The following is a 17,960-nucleotide window of genomic DNA, read 5'->3' as shown; positions in this document are numbered from 1 at the left end:
TATATATATATGGGAATCTGGTATATTTGGATATTATTTATTGTTCTATTTAGCACCACCATATTCCACAGGGCTGTACAATGGGATATATTGTCCTCTGACCTGTGCACGCGCAGGTTTCAAAGTTTCATCTTCAATTTCCACTTCACTTCCCAGTGAGACCCAGGGCCTGACGACTAGAGGCTGGGGAACGTATTCCTCAACATCTTCATCCTTCTCCTCTTCATCAGTCGCGGCTTCTGGGGGCTACAAACAGGAAGCAAATTGTGATCTGAAGAGAGGGATTCTGGGAAAAGCCTCCTCACCAGGTGGGGCCGCTTTACAAATACATGCTTAGACCCTGAACACTTCCACCGCATGACAACCCCCTCCACCAATTTAACTATACATTATACAGGGGCCGGCTCACTGATTTAACTATACACTATACAGGGGCCGGCTCACTGATTTAACTATACATTATACAGGGGGCCCGTCACTGATTTATCTATACATTATACAGGGGGCCGGCTCACTGATTTAACTTTATATTATTCAGGGGCCAGCTCACTGATTTAACTATACATTATACAGGGGGCCGGCATCTTGCTGATTTAACTATACATTAAACAGGGGGCCGGCTCACTGATTTAACTATACATTAAATAGGGGCCGGCATCTTGCTGATTTAACTAGACATTATACAGGGACCAGGCATTGATTTAACTATACATTATCCGGGGGCGACGTGATTTTGTTGATGTCGACAGGTTTTCTGCTTACGTGGAGAATGAGATCTTTTGCCTCTTCTGTAGACACCAGATAGAAGTTCTGTCCGTATTTAAATTCTCCATCAAAGACCAGCAGCAGCTCCTCTCCCGGGTACTCCTGCCACGGAGAAAAGACAATTTCAGGCCAAACCGAACACCAGCATACCATGGGCAGAAGGCGGCCGATTGACCGGCCCTTGGACCCGGACTCTGGCACTGGGGGCCGCACACAACAGGATAAAATGTTACCATGGCACTCGGGAAAATGATTAGTGATCTGTGAGATTGGCCGTTGCACGTCCGTCACGCGCACTTCATTTACACGGCACACGCGGTTCTACTGAGCGAAGCCGTCACCATAATCCGCTTTATTCTCCTCGGATTTATCGCCGTGACGCATCGGGATTACGAAGGCTGCAGACTTACCGCGATAACAGACTTCAGCGGATGGAAATCGGACACGGCGGCTCTCGCTCGCAGGTCGCCGAGGACGTCATCTTTCTTTAGGAGCTTGAAAGGCTTCTCCTGCGTGACGTCTTCGTTGGCGCGGCACTGAAAGATTTCCTGGGTCTTCGAGGTTAAAACAAGAGGGGCGATATAATCCGGGTGACCTGAGACACAGGAGCGTTTAATTCACCAATAAAATCCGACTCAAAATTCTCACCAAAAAGGAAAAAACACTAATCCTGAAACTAACAACAAACACGATAAACAATAACATTAAGGAACGTACCTACAGTGGAAGCTGCAGCCGAATCTTCACGTTTCTTGGCTGAAAAATAAAGGCATACTGAAGAACACAGACACGCTGCCCCCACCCATCACAAACACATGAACAAGAGACCTCTGTGCCTCCAGATTTGTTTACGAATAACTGTATTTTTAAATCTAGGGGGGAATTGCTACCCCCAGTGATTGACTGAACCGCGGTAATTTCCCCCCTTCTGGGGATTCTGCAATATAAGGGCTGTGTTATATGGATACATTTTAGCCGCGGTCAACGAACGGCAGAAGGATGCCGAGACAGCACGCCAAGCAAATTAAGACATGGAGCCAGCAGCGAGACAGCACACCATGCGTATTGTGACGGAAGCCTTCCGTCACTGGGGCCACTGGAGAGGCCTGACGGCCAGCCTCCTCCCTACTGACTATGGGCCCTGGGTTTGTAGAGACTTCTGTGGCTACCCCCAGCAGTATCATCTCATCACTGGCTGAGGGGATAATCTCCGGCAGACAGCCAGGATCTGCCACCAGGGAGAGACCACCATTGTTTTAGTTTAATGTCAGTTCCTCCCTCACATGGTGCATTATTATGTTGAATAAGTTAGCCCCCCCGTGGTGCATTAATATGTTGTATAAATCAGTCCCCCCTTCCCCCCAGTTCCACCACTACAGACATTTACCCCGGCCAATCCCTGGAACTGGTTTTGGCCAGTAATAGATAGTGGAGGTTGGTACCCCTATTGTATTGTTAATCCCATTACTGCCCCTGTTGTCTCTGGGAGGCAGTTTAAGGGGGCGATTTGTACCCCAATATCTTGTTTTATGTCAATGCCAGGAGACAGCTGACAGAGCCCATTAAAGTGCCCTGTGGCCGCTACGATAATTACCAGACTGCCTGCCTTTTCGTTTGGTGCCTCCTGATTTCTTCTCTATACTTTTAGGTCTTTTTGGCGATCCTCTGGAACCTCTTGATGGCGATCTGGACACTTCCTTGGCAGACATGTCTGAAAAACACAGAAAAAGTATAAATACATTAAAGATATTCACAGCATCCCCAGCTGGCTATTCCTGCCCCGAACAGACGAGCGGAGACATTAGGCAGCAGCGACCGTTACCTCGGCCACTGTTAGAACTTTAAGACCAAACCAATAACCCGTCCAATAGAAGAACTTTTTACACTGACAGCAGGATCCCATTACCCCGCCGACAAAGGGTCTCACCGGTTCAGCAGTGAAACCCGTTCCCCAGGGGAGTCAGTAACAAGCTCGGTGCCGAGCACAGCAGGGTCACCACACCGGGTTCGGGTGCCGCATGTTGTGTTTGTGCCGCAGCGTAAGGGGTGGTTTTAGGATGGAATCTGCCCCACACCATGCCTTGGCCTCCCCGCTGCAGCTCTATCCTCTGCTAGGCGACGAAATATGACATCATATCTCAGTGCTCCGCCTCTGGAGCATGAGTGGCACCGGGTAGCAGTACTATGGAGGCCCAGAGAGCCAACGGGACAATCCCCAACAAACCAACTGCCCCGGACCTAACCGTATACAGCCGTGTTACTGGGACACATATACATTTAGCATGTTTCTTATCAGCACATATAGCGAGGCCCCTCGGCAGCACGTGGCACGTATAAACCAGTAAACCGCTCTGCACCAGCGTCCATAAGTTACCCCAAATTACCGGCCCCACTTGCCCCCAGACTATATATTAAATTGCCTGCGGATCAGGTATCGGTCCTCCTGTCCTGTCGTTGTTTCTGGGAATGGGAGATGAGAGCTCCTGCCTTTGGGTATATTTCATGTGCCACGCAGGGCATCGCGCGGCTGAGGAGGATGATAAGATTCCGAGTAGGGGTCTACTAATTGCCCCCCCACCTGTAACACGCCTCCTTGTTACCGGACACGCGGGGAGTGCGCAGAAACGGCAGGTTATACGTAAAGTTTTCTGCAAAAGCGTTAATTTCACCTGCGAGTCGTACGCAGCAGGAAGTGGTCGGGGCCGCGGGGGCCAATGCGCAGCCGGCTACAATAAGAGGAACGCGTCGCGTTTCCATAGACCACCTTCCCCCGTAACCCGTGGTTACCGTCGGACATTCCTCGCCAGCAAAATATTCTTGAGAAAGTTAACTCTTTGCCTGCCAATAACCAACAGGCAACACCTGATCCTTTCCCATAAGCTGCGGATAAAATGGGGTAAATAAAGTGCATGCGCAGCCGGTAGAAGCTTCTACGAGAAAACCCCGAACACTTATACGGCAGCCGATAAAACGGGGGACGCTCCGGGATGACGCCAGATTTCCCCTTGTGGTTTTTCCATGCGCTGTCCCAGGCGTCCGAACGTTTTTAGAATGAGCCGTCAGCCACGTGGAAAAATGATTCATTTCTGAGTAACGCTGAACACCCGTGATTTCGCCTTAAAAACTGTGCCATCTGCCCAGGTCTGTGTCACGCGGGGTGACCCACCTACCATCTGCCTGTCACCAACCAAGCGAAGCGGCCACAAACCCACGCCATCTGCCTGTTCCGAGTCTCCGGGAAACGCCATTCTCCCCGGCGACGCGCTTCGCTGCAGGCGATTATCAGGCGTGGAGGGACTCGGCGGGTTTTTATTCTCGGCAGGTACATTATTCTTATTAATATAGACAAGACCCGGTCAGACCCGCTGCCAGATACCACAAAATACGTATTACCATAAAATACCGTTGGAGTCCCTGAAAAGAGTGACAACTGACGAAGAGACCTCTGAGATATTAAGATGACTCTGTTTTCTCTGTAATGTTATTGAAACGGGATCAAAAAAATATCCGGACTCTCAATAAACCGTTAGGCTGTGGCGTCGAGCTGTGCTACCGGGTGAGTTTTGGGGTTGCTTTACCGGATAGGGGGTGGCGTTGCAACGTGTTACCGGACAGGGGCTGGCGTCGCGCTGTGTTACCAGGTGAATTTTGGGGTTGCTTTACCGGATAGGGGGGGGCGTTGTGATGTGTTAGCGGACAGGGGGCTGGTGTCGCGCTGTGCTACCGGGTGAATTTTGGGGTTGCTTTACCGGATAGGAGGTGGCGTTGTGATGTGTTAGCGGACAGGGGGTGGCATCGCGCTGCGTTACCGGGTGAGTTTTGGGGTTGCTTTACCGGATAGGGGGTGGCGTTGTGATGTGTTAGCGGACAGGGGCTGGCGTCGCGCTGTGTTACCGGGTGAGTTTTGGGGTTGCTTTACCGGATAGGAGGTGGCGATGTGATGTGTTAGCAGACAGGGGGCTGGCGTCGCGCTGTGTTACCGGGTGAGTTTTGGGGTTGCTTTACCGGATAGGGGGTGGCGTTGCAACGTGTTACCGGACAGGGGCTGGCATCGCGCTGCGTTACCAGGTGCATTTTGGGGTTGCTTTACCGGATAGGGGGTGGCGTTGCAACGTGTTACCGGACAGGGGCTGGCGTCGCGCTGTGTTACCAGGTGAATTGTGGGGTTGCTTTACCGGATAGGGGGGGGCGTTGTGATGTGTTAGCGGACAGGGGGCTGGTGTCGCGCTGTGCTACCGGGTGAATTTTGGGGTTGCTTTACCGGATAGGAGGTGGCGTTGTGATGTGTTAGCGGACAGGGGGTGGCATCGCGCTGCGTTACCGGGTGAGTTTTGGGGTTGCTTTACCGGATAGGGGGTGGCGTTGTGATGTGTTAGCGGACAGGGGGCTGGCGTTGTGATGTGTTAGCGGACAGGGGGCTGGCGTTGTGATGTGTTAGCGGACAGGGGGCTGGCGTCGCGCTGTGTTACCGGGTGAGTTTTGGGGTTGCTTTACCGGATAGGGGGTGGCGTTGCGCTGTATAACAGGGTGCAGGATGGGGGGGGGGGGTTAGGGGGGGTGGCACTCCGCTGTGTTAACTGGCAGGGGTGGAGTTGCGCTCTGTTACCGGGAGGTGGACGGTGGGGCAGTTCTTTGTATTTTCCGTGAAATCTTTGAGTATGGATTACACACAGTCCAGGCACTTGGGTCGGAGCAGGGGCCGCAATCCGGTGTTAGCCCTGCATATTTTTACATTTGGGATGCAGAAGTTATTGCTCTGACTTTGGCCCCCAGACTGTACATGTGGCCCTGCTGCTCTGTACCTGTGCTCCCTGGATGCCTGTATCCTCGGAATGGTCAGTATCCGTGGCCCCCGGACTAGTCCTATGGACCCGGAATGTATCTATGGCCCTTGTTCCGGATTTGTGGCCCCCGAAATAGGCCTATGACCCCAGAATGTACCTGTGGACCCTGGTTCTTCGGCGTTGTCTCAGTTCGGCGTCCAAGGGAACGACAAGTTGCCGGGGTAACACATGCACTGGATCAGTTACAGATCGACGGCCAATCCCAGTCTCTCTCCCAGCAGATGGGGCGGGGACGCCGAGTGATTGGCAGCTGCACATTGCGCGGGATTAAGATTGACTCCGCCTACTGTTCCCGGCCGGACTGGCGAGTCACCGCCTGAGAGACGGTTACAGATACTGACTGACAGAGACAGACCGTGATAGACAGATGGTTACAGATACTGACTGACAGAGACAGACCGTGATACAGACAGACAGACAGACAGACACTGACTGACAGAGACAGATCGTGATACAGACAGACAGTTACATATACTGACTGACAGAGTTAGACCGTGATACAGACAGATGGTTACAGATACTGACTGACAGAGACAGACCGTAATACAGACAGACAGACAGACACTGACTGACAGAGACAGATCGTGATACAGACAGACAGACAGTTACATATACTGACTGACAGGGACAGACCGTGATACAGACAGACTGTTACAGATACTGACAGAGACAGACCATGATACATACAGAGACAGATGTTACATATACTGTATACAGTCATGTGGGGTGTTGCAGTTACCTGGCAGAGTGCGCGGCCCCGGAGCGGCAGCGGGGTTCCGGGGCGGCTGACGGTTACAGAGCAGTTCGGCTGCGGGGTTCAGACCAGGGGCAGTGTGACAGGGCCAGGTTAATTGGAGTTGCCCCGACCTGCTGTGTCCGGGCAGAGACAGACGTTTTCGTGGAACTCTGGGTCGGGTTGTCTTGGGGCAATTTGCACAAAGTGTTTCGTTGAGGGGGGGTTTAGGTCTTTGTTGGGGATTCGTGTGCGGTTTAGCTGGGTCATTGAGTGTGCGTTTGTGTCCTGTTTCTGATCCGGCGACCCGGTAATATTTTATAGGATGTTTTATAGCTGGACTGAATGGATTGGGTTCTGTGTACTCCCCGATCTCATGGGATTTGGGGTTGGGTTCTGTGTACTCCCCGATCTCATGGGATTTGGGGTTGGGTTCTGTGTACTCCCTGAGCTGATGCGGTTTGGGGTTGGGTTCTGTGTACTCCCCGATCTCATGGGATTTGGGGTTGGGTTCTGTGTACTCCCGGGGTGATGGGATCTGGGGTTGGGTTCTGGGTGTATTGAGAACGTCTGTTAAAGGAATGTTGATAGAATTAAGAATCTATATGTTTTTGTAATAAAAGAGTTCTTCTTTTACTGCACGAATGGTGGTCTGACTGACCCGTGAATAGCAGGAGGTCCATATGAGGGTACTAACTGGTGTTTCCTCAGCCCTCAAACAGGGGTACCCAGCCTTGGATATGGTGACCCTGTAACAGGCGGCATTAAAAAGAGACGGCAGGTGAAACAGATACGTTCAGAGGCAGTCTGAGATACTGGGGTATTCAGGAACAGCCAGAGAGACAGTGATATATATTCGGAGACATGAAAGTAATGTGTCCGGAGACAAGAGACATTATTGCATGAGACACCAATGTTTTTTAAAGAGCCTGATGGATGCCAAAATATTCTGACAGTCCGTGACACTGATATATTTAGAGACAGTTGGAGAGATACTGATATATTTAGAGACAGCCCATGATATCGATGTATTCTGAGACATTCGGAGAAATAGTGATATATTTAGAGACAGTCGGGAGATGCTGATATACTTAGAGACAGTCCATGATAATGTATACACAGACAGTCTGAGAGATACTGATATATCTAGAGACAGCCCATGACACTGATGTATTCAAAAACAGTTGGGATGATACTGATATATTTAGAGACAGCCCTGACACTGATATTATTTATTGTTTTATTTAGCGACATCATATTAAGAGACAGTCAAGGAGATTCTGATATATTTAGAGATAGCCCTGTCACGTTAACCCCTTAAGGCAGAGGACTCATGGGGGTATGTTTGAGTTGGGGAGGGGGGCACTGTTGGACTCCTTACCTGCCTTCCCAGTCCCTTCTTATGTCTAAGTAATCCTGTGCACATTGGGGGGCACAGGATTAGGTGACCAGGAAATCCCGGCTGGTCTGCCGGAACCAGACTCCCATGGACTAGCCGGCTATGGAGGCTGTACAAGCCAGGAAACGCTTGATCAGGACCTAGCCGTGAATTCATGGAACGGCTAAGAACCGTGGCGATGCCCGCCGACAATTGGAACAGGGAACCCTGAGAGACACTTATATATTTAGAGACAGCCCATGTCTCTGATGTATTCCGGCTGAGATGTCAGTAGGAAGGAAGAAAGGGGCCGGATTTCTTGAGCTGGTTGTTCTGGGTCCGATTACGGGGTAAACAGGACTACCAGCTGTACAGACAGGTGAGACGTACGCTGCCCTCTGTGTACCTGGAGGTGCAAGAGGCTTCTTAGTAGGTGCAGGATAGTGGCAGAGAGCTGAAGCATTGGACAGGTAGGTGCAGGAAAGTGGCAGAGAGCTGCAGTATTGGACAGGTAGGTGCAGAATAGTGGCAGAGAGCTGCAGTATTGGACAGCTGCAGTATTGGACAGCTGCAGTATTGGACAGGTAAGTGCAGATTAGTGGCAGAGAGCTGCAGTATTGGACAGGTAGGTGCAGGATAGTGAGCTTTGTGAGCCCGCGTGTGATGCTTCAGTGCAGGCAGTGGCTCTGGGTCGCAGGGGATCCCTGGATACGTCATGTTTGCCCATCGTGTTTATTTGAAATGAATTTTGCGTTTGATGCATCAGTAGATGAATAAAGCCAAGCTTGAAGTGTAGCAGTTATTCCAGGTCATCGCATTTATTTAATAAATACCATTATTGTCAAAGACGTCCCGTGACAGTCACAAACTACAATTACCGGCCCCAGGGCCCCTCGTATGGGAGGTATCACTGCCCCAGGACATGTCATTGTCCCGCATACAATGCATTCACTGTTTGTGCTCTCGGACGGCAGACTCTTCAGATCACTGGCCGTGGAGAATCGAAGGCAGCGGATCCTTACTTTGGCATATACTATGAGCGTAAGGGGTTAATGGATTTGGGGTGTGCAAGGGGTAGAAAGGTCTGGGTGGGATATATAATGCACGTCCTCCTTTAATCCGGTGAGGGAATGTTATGCGTGGGATAGGCATATGGCTATAAGACAAGACCAACAACTCATAAAAGAAACGGGCAACTAGATGGGCCAACGGGCGCCGATGTGCCGCCAGAACTGTCTTGTGTTTTCCGAATCGATATCTGTTCTCATTGGATTCTTTTCTTTCCAGCGCTTAAAGCTCATCTTTTGAGAATTAGACACCTGATCCCCTCCTCGCTCAGAAGGTGATATTACCAGAGGGACCCCCTGACGGTAACTACATCAAAAGAAGGACCCCCCGACGGTAACAACATAAAAAAAGACGGTAACAAGTTGTGAATAATTATTTCTGTTCATTTGCGTAGATTTTGGTAAAAGGCTTTTTGGCTCCTGTGCGTTTCGCTGAATTATTGTTGTTCGCTTGTTTTGAGGGAATTGTTTCTTCCCACTCAGGGAGGCGTTATTATCTCCCACTGCAATAACTGCCTGTACCAACCTTGCGGGAAGGTGATTTTATGTGTCCACTTCTGTTCTGTAAAGCCGCGTTTTGTTCTTTTTGCCTGCCTCTAGCTATCCCTTTACTCTGTAATGAATCTTTGTTACCTCTATGCATGTATAGTAGTAGCGAGCCTCTGTTTATGTTCTCTTGATCTTGCACTGCGGCGGCCCGTCTCTTTCTGGGTCCTCACACCTTGAGACCTGTGCAAGGCAGGGAAGCACAAGTGAGGAGACGGAGCAGCTCTAGTGTGAGAGGAACCGGGGACTGGGACCTTAATGGATTGCTTCAGTGTGCCGCGGGGGTCAGCGCAGGATTACGCGGGGGCATTAGGAGCAAATAAGTGATACAATTCTTACCTGTCTGTAATAGAGATGGAACACCCGGAGTTAATCGCCCCGGCGTGCAGTTACCCAGATGAGTGCGACCCCCTGTATGGCGGGCAGTGTCGCCCCGAGCGGCTCCTCATAGAAGATCAGCTGAGACGAAAACTCCGATTCTTTTTCATGAACCCTTGTGAGAAATTCCGAGCTCGGGGTCGCAAACCATGGAAACTTTGTATCCAGATCTTAAAAATTGCTATTGTGACAATTCAAGTAAGTAATTCGGTCCCACGGAAGGGTGGGAGGGGGGTGAAGCTCCCTGCCAAGTAAGAGCTTTTACCAGCAGTGGGTTCGCATACTGTGTGGCTCATGAGTAAAATAACCTGGCCGGTGAACATGCGCCACACAGTCTTCACACAGAGGTGGCCAAAATCTGCAGTGATTTCTGACATTAGTGTGCAAAGTAAATAGGGCTACCGGTGGTGGTGAAAACTGCCTTAGCGCAGCAGGTCCAGGGGCAGATCGCCCCCTTGGGTGCACAGATGCAGGAGGTCAGAGATCTGCCTTGGAACCGCTCAAAAACACGATGACGTCACCCAAATAAATACACCACTGCTCGCTAAATGGCAACTTCGCCCCGTTCCTGCGATCAGCAGCACGTATCGCGAAAAAACAGGCGGATTGGACGAGCCAAACGGATGTTTCTATCACTTTATAGTAAGCCACAGACTGGCCTTCATGTGATGCTGCCCCACGTGTGTAAACCAATGTAATAATAAAAGGGATCTTAGTCACGTGTCTATAATATGTACCCGGCCGTGTGCATTCAGCATCACGTGAGAGGCGTGATCTTCTACTACTCATTTCTTTTCTTAGCTTAAGGTCCTCCGTGTGACCTCATTCGTTTCCTGGAGGGTTAGAAAATAGTAAAGCCAAATTAAAGTGTACTGCTATCTGTATCTGCAGGATTATTCCTCCCCGTTAAGTAATCTTTATCATTCTCCTGGCGTTATGGTTTATTTTGTAAAATCTGTGATGGCCACCATTATCTCTCAGTGCCAGCCACATGCGTGTTCGTCAGAAAAGGAGCAGGATGCCGAGCATGTATGTGGTGGCACTTTGGGTCGTCTGCGATCAGCTCCTGAGACTTCCAGTAAATAGGAAAGCCTGGCGGTTAGAGTTAAATGCTGCCTATGGAGAGAATGCTGCTGATTGGTTGCAGACTCCATTTATTCTAAAAGCTGATAGGCTGAGCAGCCATGTTTTTCAGGACGTTTTCACCTATTGCTAAGCCGCGCAGGTAAACTGCTGCCACCTGCTGGCTGTGGGAGGGATAACTGAGTTACCTGTGCAGACCAGTGATATGTGAAAATCTTATTCGTCCCGGAAAACGTGGCCAATGTGGTCAGTAAAATCAGTGTAAGATCTACTCGATCCGCACACTGAGGAGGGAGCCTAATATGGCCACTCAGTAGTAACGTAGCACTAACAGAAAGTGCATGTCACGGCGTCTATTGTGGGATCAGCTAGCATGCTGATAAAATGTCTGATCCCTGTCGGCATGCTGGGATCATGATAAAAACTTAAAATAAAAAACTATTTCAAAAGAAAAATGTCCAATGACTACAATGTCCACCAGGATGATGGGAATTGTAGCCCATGGAAATGTGTATGTTTTAGCATGATTATGGAGGTGCTCTCCACGTTTCTGTCCAACCACCTCATAAAGGAGGTCACGGTGGATTTATAGCAATTTGAAGTTTATCCCTGATTAGAGGGCAAATGGGGTGAGCACCGCGCCATCAGAGCTGCCCTCAGTTTGATCGCATAGCTTTGTCTCGCGACTGGTTAACAAAAAGACTATAGAACCCTAAATAAAAGAACATTTAGCCGCTGAAGTCACACGCCGGGGGGAGTGATGTCACGCGTATAGTAAACATTTTGCTGGCGCTACGGAGGTTGTTGTGTAAATCGTGGCGGCTCGTTAATAGTTGTGCTTTTGTGTCCAGCTTGTTTTGTTTGGCCTCAGTAATCAGATGGTCGTCACTTTCAAGGAAGAAAACACAATGGCGTTCAAGCATCTCTTCCTCGAAGGATTTTTGGCTTCCCAGGATGAGCCGTACGCCGTTTACCGGCAGGAAGATGTCCGCGCCCGCGTTGATTTTATCATCAAACAGGTAAAGATGGAAACTTGTCCCGTTATTTCATCTCCGTAACAATAAAAAATGGCTGTTGGAGATTTTCCGCGAAATCCTTTGGAATTCTAGGATTTGGAGCTGATCGCAAACCTTCATGTTTCAGTGGCAACTTATCTCAGAGCCGCTGGGTGTTCCCGCTGATATTTTTAACACAAATGGTTAATCCATAAGCATAAAGGATGTAAATGTATATCATGAGGCTCCAGCAGGGGTTAACTTCTACCCGCAGGGCTGTCCAGCGCCTCGCAGCCCAGAATGAAACGTAACAGAACGGGCCGGGGACAGCGCCACGTCTCTCAGTGCAGAATATTCACCGTTCTAGCCGTTCCCAGTAATAACGGAACAATATTCCCGTATTAACCATTTCAACCCCCGCCGCAGTACTTGGATCTGCAGAACGTCTCTGTTGGCAATTACGCCTATGGCAGTGAAGGCGAGGAGCAGAGCCGTCTGTCCGTCTGTCAACACTTCTACAGACGCTGCAGCATCTTCCCTGGAAACGGAACGTTTGACATCGATCCTGACATCGAGACGGGTAATTCGTGAAAGTTTATCCTCTCTGAGCCGCTTGTGATACGTGTTTCCCCTTTCACTGATCTGGGGAGGACTGACAGCATTCAGTCCGGGGGTTAATTCTATACAAAAAGAAAACATGCCCAAAGTGTACTTCCCGATCTAGTCCAGAACACATTAACAGAAAGCAAAGGGAACACAGAAAGGATCCAGTCAATGAGTTACTCCTTAAGAACGTGTTATTTTAGACCCTGTGCTAGCTGTATGAGGAAAGTGAACTACGAGGAGATGGTTAATAGGTATTTGCTTGTTTGTGAAGGTGCGTGTATATACTAGCATTCAAAAGTTTGGGGTCACTCACCTATTTTCATGGGTGTGTCACGAGTGGGCTGACAATGTACGCGCAGATAACCGTCTGTCTGGGTTTCAGAATGCCTGTACATTAAACCGATGTCGCCGTCCAACGATGGGCCGGGTGACCGATCCAACATGACTCTAGACTTTCACAGGTACGTTTTACAGACAGCTGATCCCCTCAGCGCACGGCCCGGTTTATCCAGTAAATTGGGGGTCCGTCTGCAGTCAGCAGCGCTGATTCCCCCCCCCAGCGCACGGCCCGGTTTATCCAGTAAATTGGGGATCCGTCTGCGGTTGGCACGGCTGATCCCCCTCAAAGAGATATCACGTGATAAGATATGGTGGGCAACTTGGCTTTAGTTAATAATGAGGCTATTAGCCACGTTCACCCCGACAGCTGCTAACAGATGCTTTATTTCTTCTTACAGACTGGTTACAATAGAAATTGTGTTTAAGCTGAAAGCAATAAACCTTCAGACGATTCGCCATCACGAGCTGCCCAACTGCTACGTCTTTACAGTGACGGTAAGTGCCCTCGATGAATCCATAACAACCGGCGCTGGGGCAACAACCGGCGCTGGGTGATCAAACAGCCTCTAGTCCGGGCTGCGGAGGAAAGTCCGTAAATTTCAGGGACGATTACTGGTGACCACGTGAGGGACTCTTGTGTAAAATATTTCAATGACTTGAATCAGGACCAACCGACTCGTCAAGCCTCGCGCTTCGTTACTTCCCCCGACAGCGTAATGCACTCGGCCCTTATCCTGCCCCCTAGCTTTTTTTCGCAGTAGTATCGGAGGGTGACCAGGTGAGGCCCATGGCTGTCGCTGAGTGCCGGGTGAGTCCGAAGCTGGCCCCGGCGGTAAGGAAATGCGGCTTTAAGGTTTTGTGATGGGGACTTCGTAAGTTTATTTTGAATCTTTGTCAAGCTTGCGAGCCGAGTCTCTCCGCCTGACGTATCGGTTTGTCTTCGTCTGTCGATTCCCGTCTTACTTAGCCCAGATAATTGTTTAAGAGGTTTCCACCACGCGGGGTATATGCAGCTTGACATCTATATGTCTCCAATTCCCAACAGATAACCTTTGATAATAAAGCTCACAGCGGAAAGATTAAAATAAGTCTGGACAATGATGCTGCTATCCAGGAATGCAGAGATTGGCACGTGTCCGGCTCCAGTGAGTGTCCGCTTATACGGCGTGAAGTGTGCGGTTTTATCCCATGTTATATGATGGCTTCCATGAAGGGGTTAAATCAGCCAGGGGGAGAGAGGCTGTTATGGAGTTTAGTGATCTGTAGAAATGCATACATTAAAGTGTGATGGAATAAAGATCACCCCTCTACATGCATATATTTAGATACATACATTACATGCGTACATTAAATATACATTACATACAGACATTACATGCATATATAAATTACATGCATGCATACATACATGTGGGACTAGAGATGTAGGGACAGTTCTATAGGTCCTCTGGGTCTGCCGTATATAAAGTAGCAGAGATTGAAAGCTATGATGTATCCGCGCAGGACTCTGTGCGTAGAAAGCACATTATTATAGTTTGTTATTTATTCATCATGAATTATAGCACATTATTATAGATTATAATATTTGCTTTATTCATCGTAAATTATAGCTTATTATATTATTATTATTTTCATTATTTATTGTGAATTAGAGCACCTTATTATAGTATTTATAATTATTATATTTTCATTATCCATCGTGAATGACTATTTTCCTGCAGTACAGAAGAACACCCATTATATGATGATTTTTGACGCCGTGGTTATATTGGTCTGCTTATCGTCCGTCACGCTCTGCACGCGCTCCGTGGTTAACGGGATTCACCTTCAAAGGGTGCGTCTCGAAATGCATCGCTGCTTGGGGCTCGGTTACTAAGCGACACATCAGTATATATATATATATATATATATATATATATATATATATATATATAATATATATTATATTAGTGATAAACGTCCTCATTAAAATGTGGGCCGGGACCCTGCGCCTGTTACACCAGAGATTTCACAGAATAAAAGCCCCTCTGCGCAGTAAATGAATGACCCCGATCTCTGCCTCACTGGGGCGCTGATTACTCCAGAACTGACAAGTATAAAGATTTTCTGAAATCTCACCAACTCACTAGTGATAAGGGCAGCGGGTTCCGAGAGTAGGTGGCCCCAGGGCCCCCGTCGCTCCCTTTATGTCCACTACTGGATTAGTGACACGTTCTCTTGTTCACTTTAAGGAGTATGTGGCCTTTGTGCAGCATCAGCTGTCCCGGAGGGTGCCGTGGGCCGACCGCATGGAGTTTGTCAACGGCTGGTACCTTTCAATCATTTGCAGCGATTTTCTGTCTATCGCCGGCTCGGTCCTGAAAATGGAGATCCAGGCGAAGGTGAGCGACGGAGAGAGGCACGTTATTCCCGCGGACCGGAAACGTCTGCAGATGGTCCGCTTCCTCTCACATACTGTTACTGCATGGACAGGCAGGGGTTAACCCCGTACAGCAGTCTCTTACAGCCTCCCCATCTCTCCTACCTGTGGCTGGGCTTTGCGGGTCACCCACTCCCCAGCGTTCATTAGGTTTGGGGGTCTCCATCAAGTAAATCCCTGTTTAAGAGTAAAATAGCCCGCAGTGGTTTGCCTGCCAATCACGAAGGGGGAAACTATTGTTTTACTGGTATATTTTATATTTATCGCATGATAAGCACAGACTGTCCCCGATCTCTCGTCCACAGAGTCTATCGAGCTACGACGTGTGCAGCATCCTCCTAGGTTCCGCCACCCTGCTGGTGTGGCTGGGAGTCATTCGTTACCTGGGCTTCTTCCGGAAATACAATGTAAGAAGCGCTACATAAGACAGTATATAATAATGCGCCGTATATATTGTATAGCCTGCGTTTGAATCTCCCCCATAGAAGACCCTCTTATTATGTATAAGTAGTTGAATGGGGCAGTTGGTGTTAAATGTTCTGAAGGGAACGGTGGAAACAACGCAGATAAGGAAGTAGCTTAACGTAAAAATTCAAAGACTGGGGGCGACCGTACCTGGGAACCCGGCACAGATAACAGGTGCAGTAATTGCTGCAGACCCCCAAATATCCGTATTAAGGGGAAGAACAGCTTTTATTACAAACTGACAAAGCTGCGTATCTGGGCCGCGTTTTAGCCAGAGGAGATTTCAATTACACAGACATTAAGTGAAACAAAAAACCAGAAACGCACATTTTTAACCTGTTAGACGACGGCTTCGTGTCACAATTAGCGGAGACTCCAACCAGAAAGGACCCCTGTCTGGATCTCATGATAACTAAAAATGTAGCGCTTTTGTCGAATATTCCAGTAGAAATAACCTTTTGGGAACAAAGACCATAGAGATTTATTCACAGACACATCTAGTAAAAGCTCAAAAAAAGACAGAATTTTAGAAAGGAGACTTCAACAGGTTAAGGGTGTCCCGGAGCTCAGGGACTGGGATAAACTGGTCTCAGTTTAAAGATATCCCCCTTATCTTCTGTGTTTCCTAATAACATTCAAAAAGTACAAGCATTAGACTCATGCATGAGGAATATACAGGGATATAACTAGTTATAAGGATGGGATTGTGGTAGATGGCGGAACAGCCTGCCAGCAGAAGTGGTAGAGGGTAATACAGTGACGGGATTATTAAACATGCATGGGATAGGCATACGGCTCCTGAATCTAAGACGAGACCAACGACTGATTAAGGTTTGAGTCTTTACAGCAGGAGAAACGGGCGATTAGACGGGGGCCGAATGATTCTTACCTGCTGTCACTTTCTCTGTTTCTTTGCTCCAGCTCCTGATCCTCACACTAAGGGCAGCTCTCCCTAATGTCATCCGGTTTTGCTGCTGTGCAGCCATGATCTACCTGGGCTACTGCTTCTGCGGGTGGATCGTTTTGGGTCCTTATCACGTGAAGGTAGATTTGTCACGGCCCGTTCCCCGTGATTGCAGTGACTTCTGTTCTATCACCCCCTTCAGTCTCGTGTCTTTCCCCTGTCACCCCTTCAGCCTCCGGCCTTCTCCCTGCGCGCTCCGCCTGTCGCCGCCCTTCTCCCTGCGCGCTCCGCCTGTCGCCGCCCTTCTCCCTGCGCTCTCCGCCTGTCGCCGCCCTTCTCCCTGCGCGCTCCGCCTGTCGCCGCCCTTCTCCCTGCTCGCTCCGCCTGTCGCAGCCCTTCTCCCTGCGCGCTCCGCCTGTCGTCGGTCTCCTCCCACGTCACCCCGTCTGTGTTTTCTGTCTGCAGTTCCGTTCTCTGAACATGGTGTCCGAGTGTCTGTTCTCGCTCATTAATGGAGATGACATGTTCACCACGTTTTCCATCATGCAGCAGAAGAGTTACCTGGTTTGGCTGTTCAGCCGGATTTACTTGTACTCTTTTATCAGTCTCTTTATCTACATGGTTCTCAGTCTCTTCATAGCGTTGATCACAGACACATACGATACAATCAAGGTAGGTGCATCTCTTCCACCGACAAATAAAATGTTAATATAATGTGAACACATAGAAATATGCTGGGGCAGAGGGAAAGAGGACCCTGATCTTTGGAGCTTACAATCTAATAGGAGGCAGAGGGGAGGAGTAAAGAGGGTGGTTAGAGATCAGAGCAGACATATAGGGATTGCAGGGTGTTAAGGGCTGAATAGTAAGGGGGTCACCCCAGTCACATGCTGCATCTTTTTCATAGTTTGGGATAGCTGGATAAGGAGTCATTAGGAGTTTTTTGCTTCCAAGTGGAACTGAAGTATAATCCAGTCACAATTTAACGTTTGTAGAATTATCAGAAAGATGGCTTTCCAGAGTCTGAGCTCCATGCGTTTGTCTCAGAATCTAAAGACTTGGCAATAACGAGCTGCTACAAACAGGGAGAGGAGGCTGCGGCGGTGTCTGCGCTCTGCTGCTGAGACCGGTAACGTTTGGATAATAATATATATTTATGATTTAATAATAATTCATCATTTGTAATAAACTGAACTCAACCTCCTTTATTTCATTCCTTTTCTTCCTTTTCCTTATAGGTATCTGGGATCCAAAGTAACGATAAAGAAACTATCCTTGAAACCAGGTGTGGGATGTCTGAACCTGTCTCGTGCGTACACCAGGCTGTCGATGCGCCCCCTGGCTTACCGCTCAGTTATATACAATGCTAATTGCTTAAATATTCTGTATTGAAATATATATTGGGTACTGACCCGCAGCGGCGACATATAAGGAACAT

At 48.8% G+C, this 17,960-nt stretch overlaps 2 protein-coding genes across 2 annotated transcripts in view; one reads left to right on the top strand and one right to left on the bottom strand.

Annotated features, from left to right (window-relative positions):
- DNAI3 (dynein axonemal intermediate chain 3) overlaps positions 1-9,753 on the bottom strand; it is a 25,919-nt gene extending 16,166 nt beyond the window's left edge. The window contains exons 1-6 of the mRNA XM_053470059.1: positions 9,673-9,753; positions 2,360-2,476; positions 1,483-1,521; positions 1,176-1,360; positions 763-867; positions 103-246 (exon numbers count right to left, since the gene is read on the bottom strand). Of these exons, the coding sequence (XP_053326034.1) occupies positions 103-246; positions 763-867; positions 1,176-1,360; positions 1,483-1,521; positions 2,360-2,474 (588 nt within the window). The 5' untranslated portion in view covers positions 2,475-2,476; positions 9,673-9,753. The remainder of the gene's footprint in view (positions 1-102; positions 247-762; positions 868-1,175; positions 1,361-1,482; positions 1,522-2,359; positions 2,477-9,672) is intronic.
- LOC128500792 (mucolipin-3-like) lies at positions 9,688-17,960 on the top strand. The gene is made up of 13 exons (XM_053470060.1): positions 9,688-9,909; positions 11,646-11,813; positions 12,216-12,369; positions 12,778-12,856; positions 13,133-13,229; positions 13,780-13,879; positions 14,456-14,568; positions 14,966-15,115; positions 15,459-15,560; positions 16,540-16,662; positions 16,988-17,194; positions 17,518-17,651; positions 17,761-17,960. The coding sequence occupies exons 1-12, from the start codon at positions 9,688-9,690 to the stop codon at positions 17,644-17,646; spliced, it is 1,644 nt and encodes a 547-aa protein (XP_053326035.1). The 3' UTR covers positions 17,647-17,651; positions 17,761-17,960.

Source organism: Spea bombifrons, chromosome 6 (genome assembly GCF_027358695.1).
Source record: "Spea bombifrons isolate aSpeBom1 chromosome 6, aSpeBom1.2.pri, whole genome shotgun sequence".
NCBI lineage: Eukaryota > Metazoa > Chordata > Amphibia > Anura > Pelobatidae > Spea > Spea bombifrons.
This window is presented reverse-complemented; position numbering and strand designations above follow the sequence as displayed.

Bases quoted from the DNA above. Each gene is read 5' to 3' on its own strand.
- LOC128500792 (XM_053470060.1), top strand. From the start codon at position 9,688: ATGGAACACCCGGAGTTAATCGCCCCGGCGTGCAGTTACCCAGATGAG. The intron at 15,561-16,539 runs GTAAGAAGCGCT...TCTTTGCTCCAG, and splicing joins GCTTCTTCCGGAAATACAAT to CTCCTGATCCTCACACTAAG. The intron at 16,663-16,987 runs GTAGATTTGTCA...TTCTGTCTGCAG, and splicing joins TGGGTCCTTATCACGTGAAG to TTCCGTTCTCTGAACATGGT.